This window comes from Neophocaena asiaeorientalis, unplaced genomic scaffold (genome assembly GCF_003031525.2).
Source record: "Neophocaena asiaeorientalis asiaeorientalis breed wild unplaced genomic scaffold, Neophocaena_asiaeorientalis_V1.1 scaffold714, whole genome shotgun sequence".
Lineage (NCBI taxonomy): Eukaryota > Metazoa > Chordata > Mammalia > Artiodactyla > Phocoenidae > Neophocaena > Neophocaena asiaeorientalis.
In genome coordinates this window covers 1,418,168-1,438,333 of record NW_020175660.1, presented here as the reverse complement: position 1 = coordinate 1,438,333, position 20,166 = coordinate 1,418,168, and the positions used below count along the sequence as shown (strand labels likewise).

Here is a 20,166-nt window from a genome sequence, read left to right as displayed (position 1 = left end):
AAAATAGTTCTATTCTAAAGCAACACTTTTTGAAAGACTGCAGATCACCAGCGTAGGCTGGCTCGAAGCAGCATTTTTCACAGTTAACTTCATGGAAGACTAATCCCTATAAAAATATTGAAAGATAATGAGTTTCCACAGTCAAACAAGTTTGAGAAATGCCGGACTTAACACTAAACCAGTTTCTTTGCTGGTTACAAGCAGTACAACATAGTGCCCGGAGCCCGCTGAAGTCAGACTATCTGGGTTTCAATCCCTGCTCTTCCACCTCCTGGCCTAGCCATGAGATTTGGAACATGTTATTTCACTACTCTGGGTCTCAGGTTTCCCACCTGTTAAAAAAAAGGAGACAATTGCAAAGACAGATTTGTTGTAAAAATTAGAAAGATTAAAACATCTGGGGTTGATATATGGGGATATATGTATAGCTGATTCACTTTGTTATAAAGCAGAAACTAACACACCTTTGTAAAGCAATTATACTCCAATAAAGATGTTTTTTAAAAAAAAATCTGGGGTTCTTAGAACAGAGCCTTAAAATAATAAGTGCTTGATAAATGTTAAATTATTAGTAGTAACATCATTTCCCTGAGCCTTTATTAACCTGATAAAAGTTGATGCTCATCATGAATCTCCAAGGAGTCAAGGGATATACCTAGTATGCAGTTTCCCAAACTTATATGATAGAACCCACTTTTCCACAGACCATCCCTCAAGACTGATTTATGTCTTTTAAAATCAAAACAAAACAAACAAAAAACACTATGAGAAACAATAAAGAATTCCATCACTAAAATTAAATGTTTAAAAAAAATACAAGTTTAGTACTTCCCAGTTGGTGAACACATCGAGGTGCAGGAAGGGTGGCATGTGGAAGAAGGCATGGGAAGCTCCACACCCCTTCCCCCATACCTTGCCCTACACATCTCTTCCACTTGGCTATTCCTGAGTTGTATCCTTAATAAGCCAGTAATATCTCCTTACAGATTCCAGCACATGGGTTCAGTGCCTGGAACCTATACATGTAGTAGAATAGAGCATTGTTTTATTTTCCATTCTCATAGCCTTCAGTGGCTTCAAGTGATCACATCTCATCACAGTAGTCATTCAATTATCCCAGATACTATGTGGAACCTATTCATCATCACCCAGCCTGCAATCATTTGAATAAGGACATGAATAGTTTCCGTTATCAAGATACATCTATTTAAGTCTCATGTCTGTTGTATAGAAGTCAATATTCAAATGATGGCGTGTTTTCCGTTTGGTATTTATTGTGCCCATTTGGCAAATTTACAGTCATTACCAGAATGCTGATCATGCTACCCTTCCATTTAGAATTTTTTCTAAGCAGTATGTGTCAGGATCTTCAGAAATGCTTACAACCTTTGATCAAACAAATCAAATCTCCAAAAATCTATACTATGGAAATAAATAAGAATACAAGATAAAACCTTAAATACACATATTGCCTCATTGTTTAATATTGTGGAAAATTAGAAATACTAAAGAAGTCTAGGGAATTCCCTGGTGGTCCAGTGGTTAGGACTCAGAGCTCTCACTGCTGAGGGCCCAGGTTCCATCTCTGGTCCAGGAACTAAGATCCCGCAAGCTGAGTGGTGCAGCCATAAATAAATAAATAAGTCTAATTTTAGTGGAAGGATTAAACAAAGAGTGGTACATTACTTGCATTACACAGTCATTACAAATTATATTTGAAAGATTATGAATAATGCTATGTGAAAAAGCAAGTTACTAGTTTATTTTTGTAGTATAAGCATAATTTTCTAAAACAAGCCAACAAAACACCAAGTAATCAAAATTTAAGACAAAAACTAAAACTAAAAATACGCCAAGGGCTTCCCTAGTGGCGCAATGGTTAAGAATCCGCCTGCCAATGCAGGGGACACGGGTTCAAACCCTAGTCCAGGAAGATCCCACATGCCGCAGAGCAACTAAGCCCGTGCACCACAACTACTGAGCCTGCGCTCTAGAGCCCGCGAGCCACAAATACTGAGCCCTCGTGCCACAACTACTGAAGCCCGTGAGCCTAGAGCCCATGCTCTGCAACAAGAGAAGCCACCGCAATGAGAAGCCCGCACACTGCAATGATGAGTAGTCCCCGCTCGCCACAACTAGAGAAAGCCCGAAGGCAACAATGAAGACCCAATGCAGCCAAAAATAAATTAATTAACTTAAAAAAATAATAATAAATTAAAAAAATGAAAATACACCCAGTGACATGACAACAGCAGGTGGAGAGGACGTGCACACCCTCATTCCTTCCTTTCTCAACTCCATCTTCACGTTAGTGGCAGTGGTAAAGCTGTTCAGTTGCCAACATGCAGCTGTTTGTCTGCGCGCAGGAGCTACACACTCTCCAGGTGACCGGCCAGGTGACAGTCGCCCAGATCAAGGCTCACGTAGCCTCGTTGGAGGGCCTCACTCCAGAAGATCAGGTCCTGCTCCTGCAGGATGAGGCTACCCTGGGCCAGTGTGGGGTGGAGGCTGTGAGCACTCCGATCACTCTGCAAGTAGCCAGCCGCATGTTTGGAGGTAAAGTCCATGGTTCCCTGACCCGTGCCAGGAAAGTAAGAGGTCAGATTCCCAAGGTGGCCAAACAAGAGAAAAAGAAAATGGGCCGGGCCAAGAAGCGTATGCAGTACAACCAGTGCTTTGTCAATGTTGTGCCCACTTTTAGCAAGAAGAAGGGCCCCAATGCCAACTGTTAAGTCCATTGTAATCTTGGCTTTCTCTAATAAAGCCACTTAGCCCAATCCAAAAAAAACCCCAAAAAAACCAAGAAACAAAAAATAAATTAATAAATAAACAAACACCCAAATGTCAACTATGGTTGATTTGAGCCATAGGTGACCCTTCTTCCTACTTCTCTACATTTTCCAAGTTTTTTTTATGGAGTATGTCAATTTTGCTTAACTCTTACTTGATACCACTTGCCTTCTGAGCTAAAGTTCTACTCGATGACAAAACAAAGCAAACTGGCCTAGTGGTCAAAGACGGGAAAAGTATGAAATGTGATTTCTTTCAAAGGTTATTTATCGTTTTGTGAGAGGCAGAAATGGTTAAACATACAACGAAGTCATATTACCTGCTAGCAAAATTGTTCTTAGTTTGTACAATGAAATCACACACATCAGTATTTCTTAGGGTTCTGCCAAAACACAATGCATCATGATTCTAAGTATTTTGTGACTTGAGGAAGTCTGAAAGCACATTTAAAATATGCCAAATATTAATGTAGTGTAACCTTTGGTTTTAAGGCATATTGGGAGAGGTAAAAGTCTCAGAATATTATTTTGTAACTTTATCAATTGATACATTTTCTAAATGTCCAAAAATAGACATTTAGGGAATTCCCTGGCCGTCCATCCGTTAGGACTTGTTATTTTCACTGCTGTGGCCTAGGTTCAACCCCTGGTGCAGGAACTAAGATCCTGAAAGCTGCACGGTCTGGCCAAAAAAAAAAAAAAAAACAAAAAACACATTTAACATGTAGTATTTCAGGTTATACTTTATAACAAATATGGCTAAACTATTGCTGCAATATTACTAAATTTACATGCCTTTAAAGAGATCAAGAACTATTTATATTGCCATTCCCTCCTTTTGTGACTCAGAAAGTTTTACACTCCCTCTTAACCTGGTGTCTGCTGTGCAAAGGCCTGAAGACCTAATGATTTCTCAAGACCCAATATGGACTCAGGGTTACCTCTACCCATATGCCCACCCCTTAGAGACAAGTTTGTCAAGGCCAAAAAATCAAGTGAGCACCAATCGCTTCCACCCCTGCCTTCCTCCTTTCCCAGGGCTAAGCCTTGCCAAAAAGAGAACAGCCCCATGCTAGGGTTCTTTATGACATGCTGAGCAAAGGCCACAGACAGCTCAACACTGCCAAGTAGACCTGAAAACAATGAACTCATCTAGCTTTGTGCATAACCCAGAACCTCTGTCAGCATCAACGCATTTTTCCCACAAAATTAATAAAAATTTTGAGATTAGCTAAAATCACCATATTCTTATAATCAACCAAAATGTAAGCCCCTACGATTAATCCCTCTTTCCTGCTGCACTCTGATCTCATTTCTGCTCTGTACTGTCTCTCTCTTCGACCATCACACACCCTCCAATAGCTATACTTCCTGATAGCCCTTTACACTGTTTCACTGCAAACAAATTCCCTAAACCCCAACCAATTTAAATTGGTTGCCAGCAGTCTTGCTCTCTAAACTAATCTGGGTGCGAGCTATTCTCTCCCACTCAGCAAACGTGAAGCATGGAAGTTATGCCTTGTTCACCATCACAGTTCTTTACCCTCAGATAAAGGTACGTCTTTTGAGGTTTAAGTCATCTGTTGCTACCTCTCTCTCCTTGTCATCCACTGGTGTCTTGGTCACTCTCCCACATTCACTAAAGGCTTTGGAACCTGGTTCAAAATCTTTCCACCCCTTGCTCTGCCACCAGTCTGAGCAACTCATTTCCTGTGTAGCTGACTCCTGTAAAATTCTAGCTCTACAGTTCCCTTATCTCAACTCCAGGAACCTTCACTTTCTCTCCACTTCAGAAACCCATCCATAGCCAGATGTTGCATTCAGTCATAACCAGCAACTGCTCCTATTTAATCTTAAAATCCAATATCCAGTCTTGACCACTTCATATCCCAGCAGCTACTTTCTGGTTTCATTTGTTCACTACTGAGCCTAGACTCAATGGCCCAGAACTTGAAATGCTCTAACTACTGTCATTTCTTGCATCCTTACTCTGTCTGCCACACTGGCCTGTAAAACTCAAACCAAAATCAATCCAGTTGTTCAACCTGTCTGCTCAGCCCCTCAGGCTGGTGAGGCCTGAGAGAGGGGGGAAAAATCATCACAAAACTATATATACCAGAGCCATGAAAAATTATTACAATTCCTTTAAGTAATCCCATTCAGTTAGCCCTCTCATTTATCTCAATGAAATTCTCCCTTTCCCCTCAAACTCTCCCCTAAAATCACCATCACCATCCTCTATAATCTCAGCTGATGAGGTGATCCCCCCACTTCACTGAAAAATTCATCAAGTGTGCTGATACCCCAAATTCCTCACCTACCACCCAAACACTTTTCTCCATCTGCACCATCCTTTCTTTATTCCTACTTCAATGGAAACAATATTCCTATTCCTACTGAAACCTAGTATCCTCACTCTGTTCCCTCTACTCTTAAGGACAATGTTCAATCAATCTCACATACCTCCTTCTTCCTGTATCATCAGCTTCTCCGTTCCTCCTGACTCTTTCTGTTTAGCACATAAACATGCTGAACTTTCTCTCATCTTGATAGAATATGCCCTCTACCTATGATCCTGTATCTCTACAAGCTTTTTGAAAAGAATGCCTGCACTTACTGCTTCTACTCTCTCACAACTATTCACTCTAGTTCTCAGCAACCTGGCGTTTATCTCTACCATGGAGATTCCACTGAAACTGTTCTATAGAAGATGATCAATCAGCTACTTGCTGCTCTGTCATTATAGTAGCTGACCTGTTTTCTACATTTGACACTGCTAACCACTCTTTTCTTAAAACTTCTCCGTCTTCACTTAATGACATTTACTGAAAACCTACTTTATGGTAAGAACTGTGGATAAAGTGATGAACATGATGGTCTTAGTCCTCAAGAAACTTAAAATCGAGCTGGGGAAGCTTTTATGGTAATTCATACTCATATTTCAACCTCTCAGATCCTTCCTTCCTTTCTCTACTCAGCCCTTAGATTCTGACACTCCCCCAGGGCTCCTCTCTTTGCTCTTCTAACATCCACCCCAGGATGACTGTATTTACATTACCTACTCACTGATGATGACAAAATTTACATCTCCAGCTGAAAATTCTATCCGGAGTTCTGGACCCTTTTACTCTATGAAAAGATACTGGTACCTGGATATTTCACTATCTTGATAATATCCTTTGATACACAAAAGTTTTCAATTTTGACAAAGTCCAACGTATCTATTTTTTCTTTGGCTATTTGTGCTTTTGGTGTCCTATTTAAGGAACTGCTGCCTAGTCTAAGATCATAAATATTTATACCTACATTTTTTCTAAGACTTTTACAGCTTCGACTCTTACAGTTAGCTCCTTAATCCACTGAAACCATAATTCTTGAAAGATAAGGATTTCAATGGCAGTATCTGAAGGCTTAAGAGTAAAAAGAGCTTTTTAAATTCTAAAAGCATGGCTTTAAACATCACACCCCACGGCAAGAAAACTCTGCTGGCAGAGTTTATACTGTAAACTACAGCACAGAGGAAGTAGCAGGTGGTGACGTAAATGCAATTCTTCCCCAGCAATTTAGAGGACATAAAAACCTGGGAGAGGAGTGCAGAAAGAAAGAGGAATTAGAAATAGTTTAGATACAAGTTCAAAATTCTTACCTTCTGTCTCATCTGGGGCTAAGTCTCAGGGTGAGGAAGGGTGAGAAAGATCTCCAGTATGTTTGTGGGGAAGGGCCAAGAATACAAGATAATTATGTCTCCCCTTCCCAAGTTATGGTCCAGGGAACCGCAAGCCTTTTAGCAAAAGCTTGCAACTAACACTACCTCAATGTAGTAGGGGAGCAATACCAATGACATGCCCAGACCACACTCCTGAAAAGCTACCTCAGAGTCCCAAGCATGCCAGCAAAACGTGGAAACCATTAAGGAGTTTGCCTTGGGTCAGTGGGCCCAAAAGAGCCTGGGTTTAAGGAGGACCCAGCACACACAGACCCGCTGACCAGAGGCCATGGAAGCATCAGGGACATCAGCCTCAGATGCAGCAGAGCAGACAGGGCCACTCAAGATTAAGCCAGTACAAGGTACAACCTAGTAGTGGCCAAGGGCAGAGGATGGCACAAAGATGAGAGGCCACTTCCTCAATGCCAGAAAATATTATAAGGCTTCTCTATGAATACCTTCCACCCCAGAAAAAAAAAGGGGGGGGGGGATGTGAAAAAACTGAACATTTATCCAAAGGACTGATTATTTACCCAAGGGTCTGAGTAAACCTGGAATTAACTAACAAATTAGACCAGAAGGTACTGACTGTATCCTAAATTGGCAAGATTGTTTTCTATTACCCAGTAGAAATAAGAAGCTCCAGAGTTAAGGAAGTTTTAGTTATAGAGAAATAATGAAAGTTACATGTTTGCACATTCAAATTTGTAGTTTACAAAATTTATGCCCGTTACACTTGCAATTGGGTTTCTCACTGAACAAAAAGTGAAAAGGTAAAGCCCTTGCCGACATAATCTATCTCTCCAAAATCACACTGGTTTCTGTCCATTCCTAAAATATGTCGAGGTCTTTCCTCTCTCATGGCTTCTCCACATGCTGTTTCCTTCACTTGTACCCACAGCTCTTTATATAGGTTGCTCCAACTTAGCCTTTAGTTTCAATGTAAATGTTTCTTCCTTGAAAAGGGCTCTCTGGCCACCCTATCTAAAGCAGCACAGCACCCTGTTACTTCCTCTCTAGCACTCCTTGCAATCTAACTTCCCAAGCTCTGTCCTTGTCTGTCTTGTTCACTGCAGACTCTGGTCAATAAGAGGTGCTCAATAAACAGTTCTATATGAATGAATGAATAATTAAGTAAAATGTGAGAGAGAAAATAAACCTTAAAATCTTCTAATAAATCTGAGTATTAAGGAGTAAAAAAATTTAAAGTAGACACCCACATTTTAATTTGGATATGAAAGTCAAATAAAAGACCATAAATAAGTTCCTATTTCCATTTTAAGAACAATGCAATTACAGAGTTTTACAAAGACAGTTATGTAAATTCATAGGGTGCCTTCTCCAGGCTAAAGCCATTTAAAACAGAAACACAAAACAGAAACAAATCCAGCAAAGAATCAAGACAAGTTTCTTTTAAATTAAAATAAATAGGGACTTCCCTGGTGGTCCAGTGGTTAAGACTATGCCTTCCTATGCAGGGGGTATGGGTTCATCCCCTGGTCGGGGAGCTAAGATCCCACATTCCTCATGGCCAAAAAACCAAAACATAAAACAGAAGCAATATTGTTACAAATTCAATAAAGACTTTAAAAATGGTCCACAGGAAAAAAAAAAAAACTTAAAAAAAAATTAAAATAAATAAAGTCCATAGGAATAAAAGCCTATAAAAACTGTGAAGAACAATAGAGGCTATTTGAATATAATGGAAGGTGCTTCATACTTTTATGGTTCAATAATATAAGATATCAATTCTTCCCATATGAATCTATAACTGTAATGCAACTTTAAGTAGAATACAAAAGGATCTTGTGTGTGTGTGTGTTTACAATGATCAATATTAGACATACTTAAATATGTAAATAACAACATAAGTTCCAGCTCTCCAAAGTGATGAGCAAGAGTCAAGCCAACTCATCCTATGAAAACAACTAAAAACACTAGGTGAAATATAAAAAACAAATCCTTAAAAGTCACTAAGCCATAACAAGATAGTAAGGAATTACCTAGTTAAAACTGTAAGAGAAAACCAGGAACCTAGAGTAAGTTAGCAATGGAGCTGCTTTTGATCCGAGGGCATTTGTTCATGAGGGAAAATATAAATTTTTGTTTGATGATGTCATAGTGAATGAGGAACACAATTCAAAGCACAGGACCCACATAAAATGATGAGTCTAGTAAGAGAGTATCCCCACAATAATCTGTAACCCTAAAGGGCAACGTCCTCACACGAACAGTCATCTGAAAGTAAACCAGTCCCTTAAGTCCTATAACCAAGGTCTGCAACTGTGTCATGGTCCCGGGAATTACAAACCTTGGATTAAGGCGGCACTTTGCCTGACCCCAGGCACCTATAGAATAAAACATAAAAAAATAAAAAGTTGCATAAAAAGAATAGGTAAGATACATAGAAGATAAAGTGAGAGATGACAGAACCGAGTAGAGACAGTATTTGAAGAGGTAACAGTTGAAAATGTCATAGAACTATGAAAGATCCCCATCTCTCGAATCAAAAATCACAAAGAACGAACATATAACAGAGGATATCAGTAAAGCCAATGAAATGGTTCTCTGAAGAGACACACCATCTGGTGAGCTGTCCCACCTGATCTCTTCCCATTTCTTCTCCTGCTTCTCCCCCTCCCCCCGCAACACATACACTCACACTCCAGCCACAGTGAACTATGACAGTACTACCTAATTCATACCATTTTGACCAGGATGTTCTTTTGTTTAAAAAAAGAAAACACTTGGACCACATTTAGAAGGGGGGACAAGGATATTATAAAGATACACATAGATGAGAAATGAAATTAAAACTGGAAAGTCATCTTTCTGACCAAGTCACATCATAGGTTTCTGGGCCAGCATTTAGACTGGACATGGCCGGCCAAAAGGCACCTGCTGCCCAAAGGCACCTTCTTGAAAGGCAATCAATCATCTGTAGCCTGAGGAACAAGGGATTAAGGTCACATGACCACCTGAAAGCATGTCCTGCTATGAGGACATAGCAGTGATCTTGATTAAGATCCGTAGTACAGCTACAGGTAATTTGGCAAAAAGCATGTTGGTCAACATGATAATTTGGCTGAAATGACAATCAAAAATAAATACACCTGTACCGACATTGATTTCTTAGTTTTGATAAATGCATCGTGGCTATATAAGATGTTGATAGTAGGGAAAGATGGTCGAAGGGAACTCTGTAGTATCTTTACAACTCTTCTGTAAATCTAAAATTATTTCTAAACAAAAATTATTTCAAGAAAAATTATTATAAATAAAAAATCAATTTTCAAAAGTGGAAAAATCGAAAATACCTAGTCATTGTTTTTGGTTCTGTTTTTCCAATTACAGTTCTCCCCCACTATGCGAAAGTAGAGCATTCCTCTGAAACCTTTCATAAGCTGAAATGGCGTAAAGTGAAGAAGCAATTACCTTAGGAGACATCTAGCTAATGGATGCACAAAATAAACTGAGACAAAGCATAGATGCACACAGGAACAGTTCAAAGCTATGGCTGTTTGACGCTGACATGCTGAGTGTGGTTCCTGAGAAGGAGCTTGGTGGTGCACCATCTCTATAACAGCTTGGCTCCCTTCAAGACAAACGCCGAGCGCTATTTTTGCTTTTCACCTTTTTTCATAAAGTTAAAGTCCTCTTCAGATTTCTTTTAGGTACTGAAAACCGGTACTAATGTAGGTCTTTCATAAAAGCGAAATGGAGTAAGGTGAACTTTCCAAAAGTGGGGGATACCTGTATTCTACCTTAATTACATCACGGAGTGCTTTTATGATCCTAGATATATATTTTTAAGCATTATTCTTTCATATTTCAAATTTTTCAGGTGTTATCCTACTTTTTAAAATTCTAATTGATTTTTTTTTTTTCTTTTTTTTTTTTTTTGTCTGCACTGTGCAGCTTGCAGGATCTTAGTTCCCCAACCAGGGATTGAACCCGGGCCGCCTGCAATGGAAGTGCTGAGTCCTAACCACTGGACTGCCAGGGAATTTCCTGTAATTGATTTTTTGCCAGTTATTTCTGCTTTCACTGATAACTATAGAGAAAAATTAGAAAAACGTAAATGTCCCATATTGAGAACCAATATGAAAAAATTGTGATTTAGATTAGAAACAACATGAATCTATAGAAATAGGTTAGGAATAAAATCTAAGCAACCCTTGCTATCCTGTCTAGCCTGTTTCTGAGTTCAGACACCAAGAGCTGGGTCAGTGAAGAACACCTGTAGTTAAAAAGGTATCATGGACTTAAGGGTAGTCCTTCTGTTATTCTCATTTGTACACTTTTTCATTCTTCCCTAAGTAAGTGTTAAAATAAATGAAAACCATAAGAGGCAAGGAATTGGAACTTCTCAGGGCTTGGTTTTTTTAGTTTTTCCACTTAAATTTTCTCTAATTAATTTAAAGCCAATTGTGATTGCTTGCTGAATGTGGTTGGGTTCACTTTTCTGGTGTTTGTATTGTATTTTTTAAAAAGGCAGAAAAGAATATGAAATTACAGAAGGCAGTCAAAGTCTATAATTCATTAAAGTAGACATAAAAAAATACCAGATAATTATTATTCAAAATAATTTCATTTTATACCTGACCTAGAAAAAACACATGAAGGATAAATATTTGCTTTAATTTGACCCTTTCATCAGAAATACCCCATGTTCTTGAAGTCCAGATATTTGTTCTTTCTGTATTAACACCTTTTCACCAATACTTCATTCTTTTTTTCTTTTTTTTTAAACAGCTGACTGGAATTTTCAGTGTGTATGGCTGGCAGATATCAACTTCTAGAATCTAAGATGTAATCCCTTTGTGTTTCTTTGGTTTTAGATGGCCTACAAGAATGCAATCATAAAGATTCTACAGTTGATGAAGACACTGTGGAGGACAAAACTATGTAGAGGGCACCTTTACATAGCTAACCCATATATCTTCAAAACAGTCTTATCTCAAGCTGTGTTTCTGACAGTATGTTACTGTAACAGAGACTATGATGAGGCTGTCATTTCCAACCTTAGGACAAAGATAAGAAGAACTTCTAATTTCAACATAAATGCTAGATTAGTCATCTTAATTTAAGCCATTTGCCTATGTGTTACACCAATGACAATAAGTTACTGATGGCAGCTCCATCTGAAAATCTGTTGAAATCATTTGAGCACTTGATATTTCATTATAAATGCCAGATTTTTTTCCCAGAAGTTGAGGATGGGTTTCTGTTCTGTCCTCTTGTGTGGCAACAGAGCAAACACCACAGCATGGAGTTATTGCCTCACAAGCTGTCAATGGTAAAAAGCTGTTCAAAAAAAGGAGGCATAATCTTAAAACTATCATCACTATATAAGGTTTCAAAGGGAACTAGACTCTGCAAATTTCTGTGTGGAGAACATAAAACATAATGACGATAGTTTCAAAGGGAACTAGACTCTGCAGATTTCTCAATGTAAAGAACATGAAACCATAAGCATCACAATTCCTAGTGTCATGGTTAAGAATGCTTCACCCCTCTTAAACTGTACTTGTATTCTAAAAAAATGTATTATCACAATAAGATAGCATGGAGAGGATGTTACTTTTGATGGCAAATACAGTAAACACTGTTGGCTGCCAACTGAACAGTTATTCCTTCCACAACTCTCTCCCCTGCCATTAGAGCCTGCCTATACTTCAAAAGGTAAAAGTGCCAGAAAGTCCTCTTTCTAGCCTCCCTTACAGCAAGAGCATGGGCAAATAACCAATCCTAGCTACTGGAGCCTAAGACAGCTGAGCTGGCTGGCAGGCCTTTGGAAAAGGTTTTCTTCACCAATAAAGAGATATGTATGGGAGGAAACTGCTGTTCTTCTACATAATACTTGGTTGTGTCTGCATGTGACCCCTGGAATCACTGTAGCAATCTTGCAACCACGAGGAGAGATATCACCAAGTTGCTGAAAATAACACAGAGAAAAGCCCTAGGTCCCTGAAGCAATGGATCACTAAGCCCTGTACCAACAATGAATATCCTTGCCTCTGGACTTCTTGTTGGGTAACAGTTACTAGTTAGTTTATGGCTTTAGTTTAAGTCATCTTTATTTGGATATTGTTACTTGAGGGCCAAAGCATCCTAACTAACAATGCTAACGAATATCTGTTCATTGCATGCTATCCAGATCAGGAAGTTAAATTGTTGCCACTAAGCCAACTCCAGCCATTACTGTTACTTGAAAACTGGGTTGGCCTCTGGGTGGGTATCCAGCCAATAGACACAACCAAGCCAAAGATCGGGAGAAGGAAGGATTTATTACTACTTGCAGCAAGTAAGGAGAACACCTGGGATCTTTCCCAAAGCAGTGTCTCCCAGAACAGCAAAAGTGGGGAAGTCTTAAGGTAAGGGTACTTGCATATTCACGTAGGCACTTGAGCAGAGGAGAATATGGCATAATGCATGGCCAAAGAAACACAAAACAAAAACAAACTGGGGCAAATTAAGGGAAAGGTCAACAGAGTCCAAGCTTCAGTGTTTCAAAGTCAGGAGGGTCAACATCATTCCATCCTCCACCTGGATGGGACTTCAGTTCCTGCAGAACTCAAAGATATATTATTATGTCTATCCCCTGAGGAGGAACTAGGACTCTGCTTTATCACTGCACTATTGTTTGGCTTTTCTCTGTTCCTGCATTCCCTCAGTTCCCTTAAGATCAAAATTACTGAGACTTGTTCAAGGGCAAGCATTGTGGCCAGGCTTAGATCACAAAATGGCTTCTCTTATGTCAAGAAAAACACTCCTGGTTCTCTTTCTCCAGGGACCCCTTAACTTATCTGCTTACATTACCAGTGTCTCTACCTTAATCCCACTTGCTTCATTCACGTTTTTCTTTTCTGCCTTTCACTAAGGAGCAAACTCAGTATAATTATACACACATCTATGCTTCACAGTAAAGTCTGTTTCTTCTGCAACTCTCCATGATGGCCAACGGGAAGGTACTTTTTGCTTCTTCCGTATATTTTTCAGTTATGTTTCCTTTTAACAGCATCAGAAATGTGTTGCAATTTTTAGCTTATAACTTCTTTCTTTCTTTTCCCTAATTCCATATTGAAATCACAACTGATCTAAAATTTCCAGAGAGAAAATGCTAAAGATAGAATAAAGATTTGCTGTTATAGAGGGTCATCCACATAGATCAATAAGTGGAGCTGAATGGTGAGGCATCTTGAATAATGAATAACTCAAGGTACTATCCTTTTTACCTGTAAGGAAAGCAAAAAACTTAATATCAATTTAAAAAAAGAGAGAGACAGGGGCTTCCCTGGTGGTGCAGTGGTTGAGAGTCCACCTGCCAATGCAGGGGACACGGGTTCGTGTCCCGGTCCGGGAAGATCCCACATGCCACGGAGTGGCTGGGCCCATGAGCCATAGCCGCTGAGCCTGCGCGTCCGGAGCTTGTGCTCCGCAACGGGAAAGGCCACAACAGTGAGAGGCCCGCGTACAGCAAAAAAAAAAAAAAAAAAAAAAAAAAAAAAAAAAACAACAAAAAAAGAGAGAGACAGAGATATAATGAACTACATACACGTGAGTTCAAAATCCTACCTTAGAACGGTTAATTTTTAAGAGACCTCACCTGTTTCTTGCGTGCTATGCTTAAAGGGATAAAGAACCTACTATGATTTTTCATGTTTACTCATAACAGGGAAAGAACCCTTAAGCAAGAGTTGATAAAACCTTTGTTGAATATTATTCAGCAACACAGCAAAATGAAAACTTAGCCAAACTAGCCAAGCAGATATACCTGACATTTGATTTATTAAGAAAAAAAAAAGTTTTTTAAGAGGAAAAAGACTACAAACCCTGAAAATTTCAGATCCTTTTCTTGGATATAGTTTCTTTTACTGTTTTTCTGCTTATTACAAAAACATACTCACTAAAGGGGGAAAAAAATCCAAAATTACAAACTTTTCTGAATATCAATCAGAAGCACAAAAGCAAATATTAGAAAAAATTATCCTGAAAACTATGGCACAAAGACTTGAAAAACAATCCATGATGCACCCAAATTACCAATACTTGAATAAAAAACAGAACTGGAGATATTCATAACAGCTGTTTAAGCCAAACTGTTATGATGATCAAATTGCTTTTAACCAAAATATACACTACCCTGTATTTTCAAACCATGCTGTCATTTATCTTCAGGACTTTGCAAATGGTCTCCCCTCTTTATGGGGTGCTCTTCTCTCCCCCACACTCATCTGGCTGATTAATGAGGTACTGACAAGCACTTGAGAACTAAAACCTATTAAAATTAGTAACGTGAGGAGGGGACTTCCCTGGTGGCACAGTGGTTAAGAATCCGCCTGCCAACGCAGGAGACACGGGTTCGAGCCCTGGTCCGGGAAGATCCCACGTGCCACGGAGCAGCTAAGCCCGTGCACCACAATTACTGAGCCTGCGCTCTAGAGCCTGCGAGCCACAACTACTGAGCCCGCGAGCCACAACTACTGAAGCCCGTGTGCCTAGAGCCCGTGCTCCGCAACAAGAGAAGCCACCGCAATGAGAAGCCCGCGCGCCGCAATGAAGAGTAGCCCCCGCTTGCTGCAACTAAAGAAAGCCCGCGCGCAGCAACAAAGACCCAAAGCAGCCTTATAAATAAATAAATAAATAAGAATTAATAACATAGGGACCTGATTTCAATTTAAAAATCAAGATTTTTAATTCCTTGTTTTAAAAGCCCTTTAAAAAATTAAATATTTGATTTGTTATATCATTTGGTTTTATTATATCATTTTTAATATCCAGAGAGGAAAATTTATGTCAAATATGAACGAAACAACTCTATAAGAAAAACAAAATTCTGATGTCAAATTCTTTCTAAGTTCAAATTCACTACTCACTCTTAAGGTAAAGTAGTCCTGAGATGAAAGAGTTTGAAAACAGATATTCTATGTAATAGGTTATTCACTGGTGCACCATTGTAACCTCAAGATATTGGAAACAACCCACACGTCCATCAATGACAGAATAGCAAAAATAATCGTGGCACAACCATACAATGAAGAACTATACAACAGTAAAAAAGAGTAAGGAGCAATTAGGCAATAAAATAAGCCACATCCAGATTGGAAAGAAAGAAGTAAAACTACCTCTACTTGCAGATGACATGATCTTGTATAGAGAAAATCTTAATGAATCCACTACAATAATTATCAGAACGAATAAATGAGTTCAGTAAGGTCGAAGCATAAAAGATCAATATACAATAATCAACTGTATTTCTGTATACCTGCAATGAATAATCTGAAAATGGAGTTAAGAAAACAATTCCAGTTATAATAGCATCAAAAAGAATACTTAGAAATAAATTTAACAAAAGAAGTGCAAAACTTATACTTTGAAAAGACAAAACATGGCTGAGAGAAATTTTAGAAGACCCAAATACATGAAAAGACATCTCATGTTCATGAATCAGAAGATGTAATATTGTTAAAATGGCACCACTCCGCAGGTTGATCTATAGACTCAACATAAAACTAAAATTCCAGCTGACTTCTTTGCAGAAATAGACCACCTGATCCTAAAATTCATATGAAAATTCAAGGGACTCAGAAGAACCAAACAATCTTGAAAAAGAACAAAGTTGGAGGACTCACACTTCCTGATTTCAAAACTTATTACAAAGCTGCACTAACCAAGACCCTGTGGTACTAGCATAAGGACAGACATATGGGTGAGTGGAAAAGAACTAAAGAATGCAGAAATAAACCCTCACATCTAGGTCAATTGATTTCAAGAGAGTGTGAAGACACTTCAGTGGGGAAGAAATAGTCTTTTGTTGAACAAATAGTGCTGGGACAATTAGTTATCCACATGCAAAAGAATGAAATTGCACTCTTTCCTTACTCCATGCACAAAAAATCAACTTGAAATGTAAAAACTAAAACTACAAAACTCTTAGAAGAAAACACAGGTGTAAATCTTCACGACTTTCAATTAGACAATGGTTTCTTAGACATGACACCAAAAGCACAAGCCACAAAAGAAAACATTTATAAGTTGGACTTCATCAAAATTCAAAACTTATGTCCTTCAAAGGACATCATCAACAAACTGAAAAGACAAGCCACAGAATGGAAGTAAACACTTGCAGATCAAATATTTGATATAGGATTTATATCTAAAATATATAAAGAACTCTTACAAGTCAACAATAAAAAGACAATCCAATTTAAAAGTGGAAGAAGGATATGAATATACATTTCTTTTAAAAAATATACACAAATCATCAATAAGTACATAAAAAGATGCTCAACATCATTAGCCATCAAGGAAATGCAAATCAAAACCAAAATGAGTCACCCCTTCACACCAGATAATAATGAGTGTTGGGGGGCTGGGATGAACTGGGAGATTGGGACTGACATATATACACTACTATGTGTAAAATAGATAACTAATGAGAACCTACTGTATAGCACAGGGAACTCTACTCAATGCTCTGTGGTGACCTACATGGGAAGGAAATCTAAAAAAGAGGGGAGATATATATATATATATATATACGTATGACTGATTCACTTTGCTGTACAGCAGAAACTAACACATTGTAAAGCAACTATACTCAAATAAAAATCTGCAAAAAAAAAGTGTTGGGGAGAATACAAAGAAATTAGAATCCTCTGCCTATAGGAATTAAAATGGTCCAGCTTATGTGGAAAACAGCTGGGCATCTCCTCAAAAGATTAAACACAGACCCAGCAATTCCACTCTGAAGTGCATACCCAACAGAATTGAAAACATCCATCTCAACAAAAACTTGTACAAGAACATTCATAATAGCATTATTCACAATACCCCAAAAGTGGAAATAACCAAATGTCCATCAAAGGTGAATAGATTAAAAAAAGAGGGCTATAGCCATACAATGAACACTATTCAGCCATTAAAAGAAATATTGATACATGCTACAACACGGATGAATCTTTAAAACATACGCTAAGTGAAAGAAGCCAGTCACAAAGAACCATATTTTTTTTATTTATTTTTTTAATTTTTTTTACATCTTTATTGGAGTATAATTGCTTTACAATGGTGTGTTAGTTTCTGCTTTATAACAAAGTGAATCAGTTATACATATACATATGTTCCCATATAGAACCATATATTGATCGCACGATTCCAGTTAAACAAAATGTCCAGAACAGACAAATCTAGAGACAGAAAATAGAAAGTATGTATTACCTTTCCAAATTAAATTATTTTGAAAACAACTATGTTGTTCCTGTATTTATATGCTGTCTTTCTAAATCCTAAAATAATTCTAAAACATTTTTAAAAGCACTTGAAAGCACAAATGCATGCTATGAATCAAAGGGAAAAGACCTGGAATTTTGAAACAGCTAAGGAAAACTCATAAACCTTAAAGGCAGAAAACCAGTTGTCTTTTTTGAATGCTATCAAATGACCAAAATTCCCTTCAAGTTAAATTCTAGCCTCCTTTTGTTTTGTTTTGTTTTTTAATTTTTATTTATTTTTTATACAGCAGATTCTTATTAGTTGTCTATTTTATACATATTAGTGTATACATGTCAATCCCTATCTAGTCTCCTTTTGAACTGAAAACTATTATCAATAAACTTTAATTTGCAAAGTATATTTTATAAAGGAATCATCAGTGTAAAGCTGAAACTTGCTAGACTTTACATCACAGTAAATAATTTTAAACTAAATGCAACAAACACTTAAAATATTTCTTGGAATAACAGAAACAGCGTAACTTCGAGTCAGATACATGGTGTGAATCTTAGCGTGCTATTTACCATCTAGGTGATCATCAACAATTTGCTTGGTCTCTGTGAGCCTCAGTTCACCCTCCAGATAAATCAGGAATTATAATACCTACTTCAGAATGAAAAGAAACATTCCAACTACTTAATAGATGGGAAGGTGGGGGTCAGGACAGTGTTTGGATTATTCCACTCTTTTTAAAAAATCTATCTATACAATTTGAATTTTTTTTACAACTTGTAAATAATTTTAAAACATAATGATTTTAAAAACTAAAAAATCTACTTTTAGGGGTTCTTTTAGAGATATTTCATAAAACATCTACACATAGGAGACTCTCAGTTAAAATTTCCTCTCTCCTTCCATAGCCTTTCTACCTTCTTGAATTCAGGTGAACAAAACTGGGAAGAAGCAAAGTTAAACATTTATTTTTCTGAAGGCTATAGTTATCAAGAAAGAGATAAACAAGGGCAATAAAACTAAGCTTTTAAACCACTTTCCTCAAAACATACCTAAGAATTTAATCTGAAGGGGAAAAATTTCCACGTTCACTGATTCTAATCACTTTATTCTGATACTTTGTATTTGCTTGTTGTTGTTTTTGCAATATAAAATAATACTATCAAGTGAAAAGGAAATTTAGTACCTTAATCATTTGACCAACAAGACAAATTCAGGATTCAGTCCAGAGAATAGTTATCACTGAAAAACACAATACAAATATAATGACTATCATTTATCTAGCAAATAAGATAATACAAAAAAAAAAGGATAAAAATAAGATAAGCTCCGCTTTTTTTGCTTTGACAGCACACTGAATAGATTAATGTAATTTAGTTCATCTAGGTTATCACCTTATACTGTACATAATACTGTGAGAATTAAAACTTCTCTTCCATATGCTAATAGATGAATAAAGTGAATGTCAGGAAGCAAAATCATTTTGCAGATCAAAAAAGTGCCATTTTAAAATCACGAAAGTACACTGGGACCGCTAAAGCTGGTTATGCGGCCTTTGATAGCTTGTCTTAAAAACTGAGTCATTAGACTTTTACAAGCATCTAATGTATAACTTTAGAATTTCTCATCAAGTATGTGTAAGTACATAATTAAACCCTCATGTCCTTTAACGTTTACAAATCCTATTCTGGACCATTAATACATATACTACTGAGAAACAATATCCGGGAGTTATTATTGCATTTCTACAGTGTCCTTGTTTTTAGACTATTTCAAGAACGTATCTCTGAAATGGGGAAGCACACTCAGTAAATTTTAGAAAGATACAACGATTTGTATCAAATTTGTATTTGATACAACATAACTATTTCATCTCAACCTCATTGAGTGGTTGAATGGAACAAAATTAAAAACTTAAAGTGGTGAAAGCCAATAGGTAAGGGATTCCCCAGCTCTCAGGCTTTCTCCCTTCCACTTCCTGCAAGCCACTTCAAAACTCCAACTCCGATGACAAGAGTTCTTCGAAGTCCCAGCGGATAAAGCCAAGCTCTTAGCCCGGCCTCCAAACGCTGCTTCTCCGGGCCGCCCCAAGACAGATGCAAGGGTGACAGGATGGCTGCCCCGCGCCCCAGGGCGCGCGGGCGGAAAGGAGGGACACCCATGACTCATTCGCCCTCGGCCCACCGCCAGACCGCACCACCTTCACCCGCGCGCGGTCTCGGGACCGGACTCTCAGCGCCCCCCAGAGGCGGGTGGGCCCCTTCCCCAGGAAGGCCCCCTCCCCCGGCAAAACACCCCTCCGGACGAGGCCCGGGGTGCGTACAAACCTGAGGCACCTGCTCCCCGCAAATCCCGGAAGCTTGCAGGGTGCCTCGCCCCGCCCCTCGCCCTGCGAGCATGCGCACCAGGACGGCCCACGCCTGCGCGCCCCCGAGAGCCCCC

At 38.3% G+C, this 20,166-nt stretch overlaps 2 protein-coding genes and 1 pseudogene across 4 annotated transcripts in view; 2 read left to right on the top strand and 1 right to left on the bottom strand.

The window, feature by feature from the left end:
- SHLD2 (shieldin complex subunit 2) overlaps positions 1-20,102 on the bottom strand; it is a 98,745-nt gene extending 78,643 nt beyond the window's left edge. For all 3 annotated transcript variants that reach the window (XM_024731435.1, XM_024731434.1, XM_024731436.1), the window contains exons 1-2: positions 20,052-20,102; positions 18,911-18,966 (exon numbers count right to left, since the gene is read on the bottom strand). The gene's annotated coding sequence lies outside the window, so the exon portion shown is untranslated. The remainder of the gene's footprint in view (positions 1-18,910; positions 18,967-20,051) is intronic.
- On the top strand, positions 2,343-2,732 carry LOC112390470 (ubiquitin-like protein FUBI pseudogene; annotated as a pseudogene).
- Positions 19,837-20,166, top strand: part of GLUD1 (glutamate dehydrogenase 1) — a 41,083-nt gene continuing 40,753 nt past the window's right edge. The window contains exon 1 of the mRNA XM_024731425.1: positions 19,837-19,976. Within this exon, the coding sequence (XP_024587193.1) occupies positions 19,837-19,976 (140 nt within the window). The remainder of the gene's footprint in view (positions 19,977-20,166) is intronic.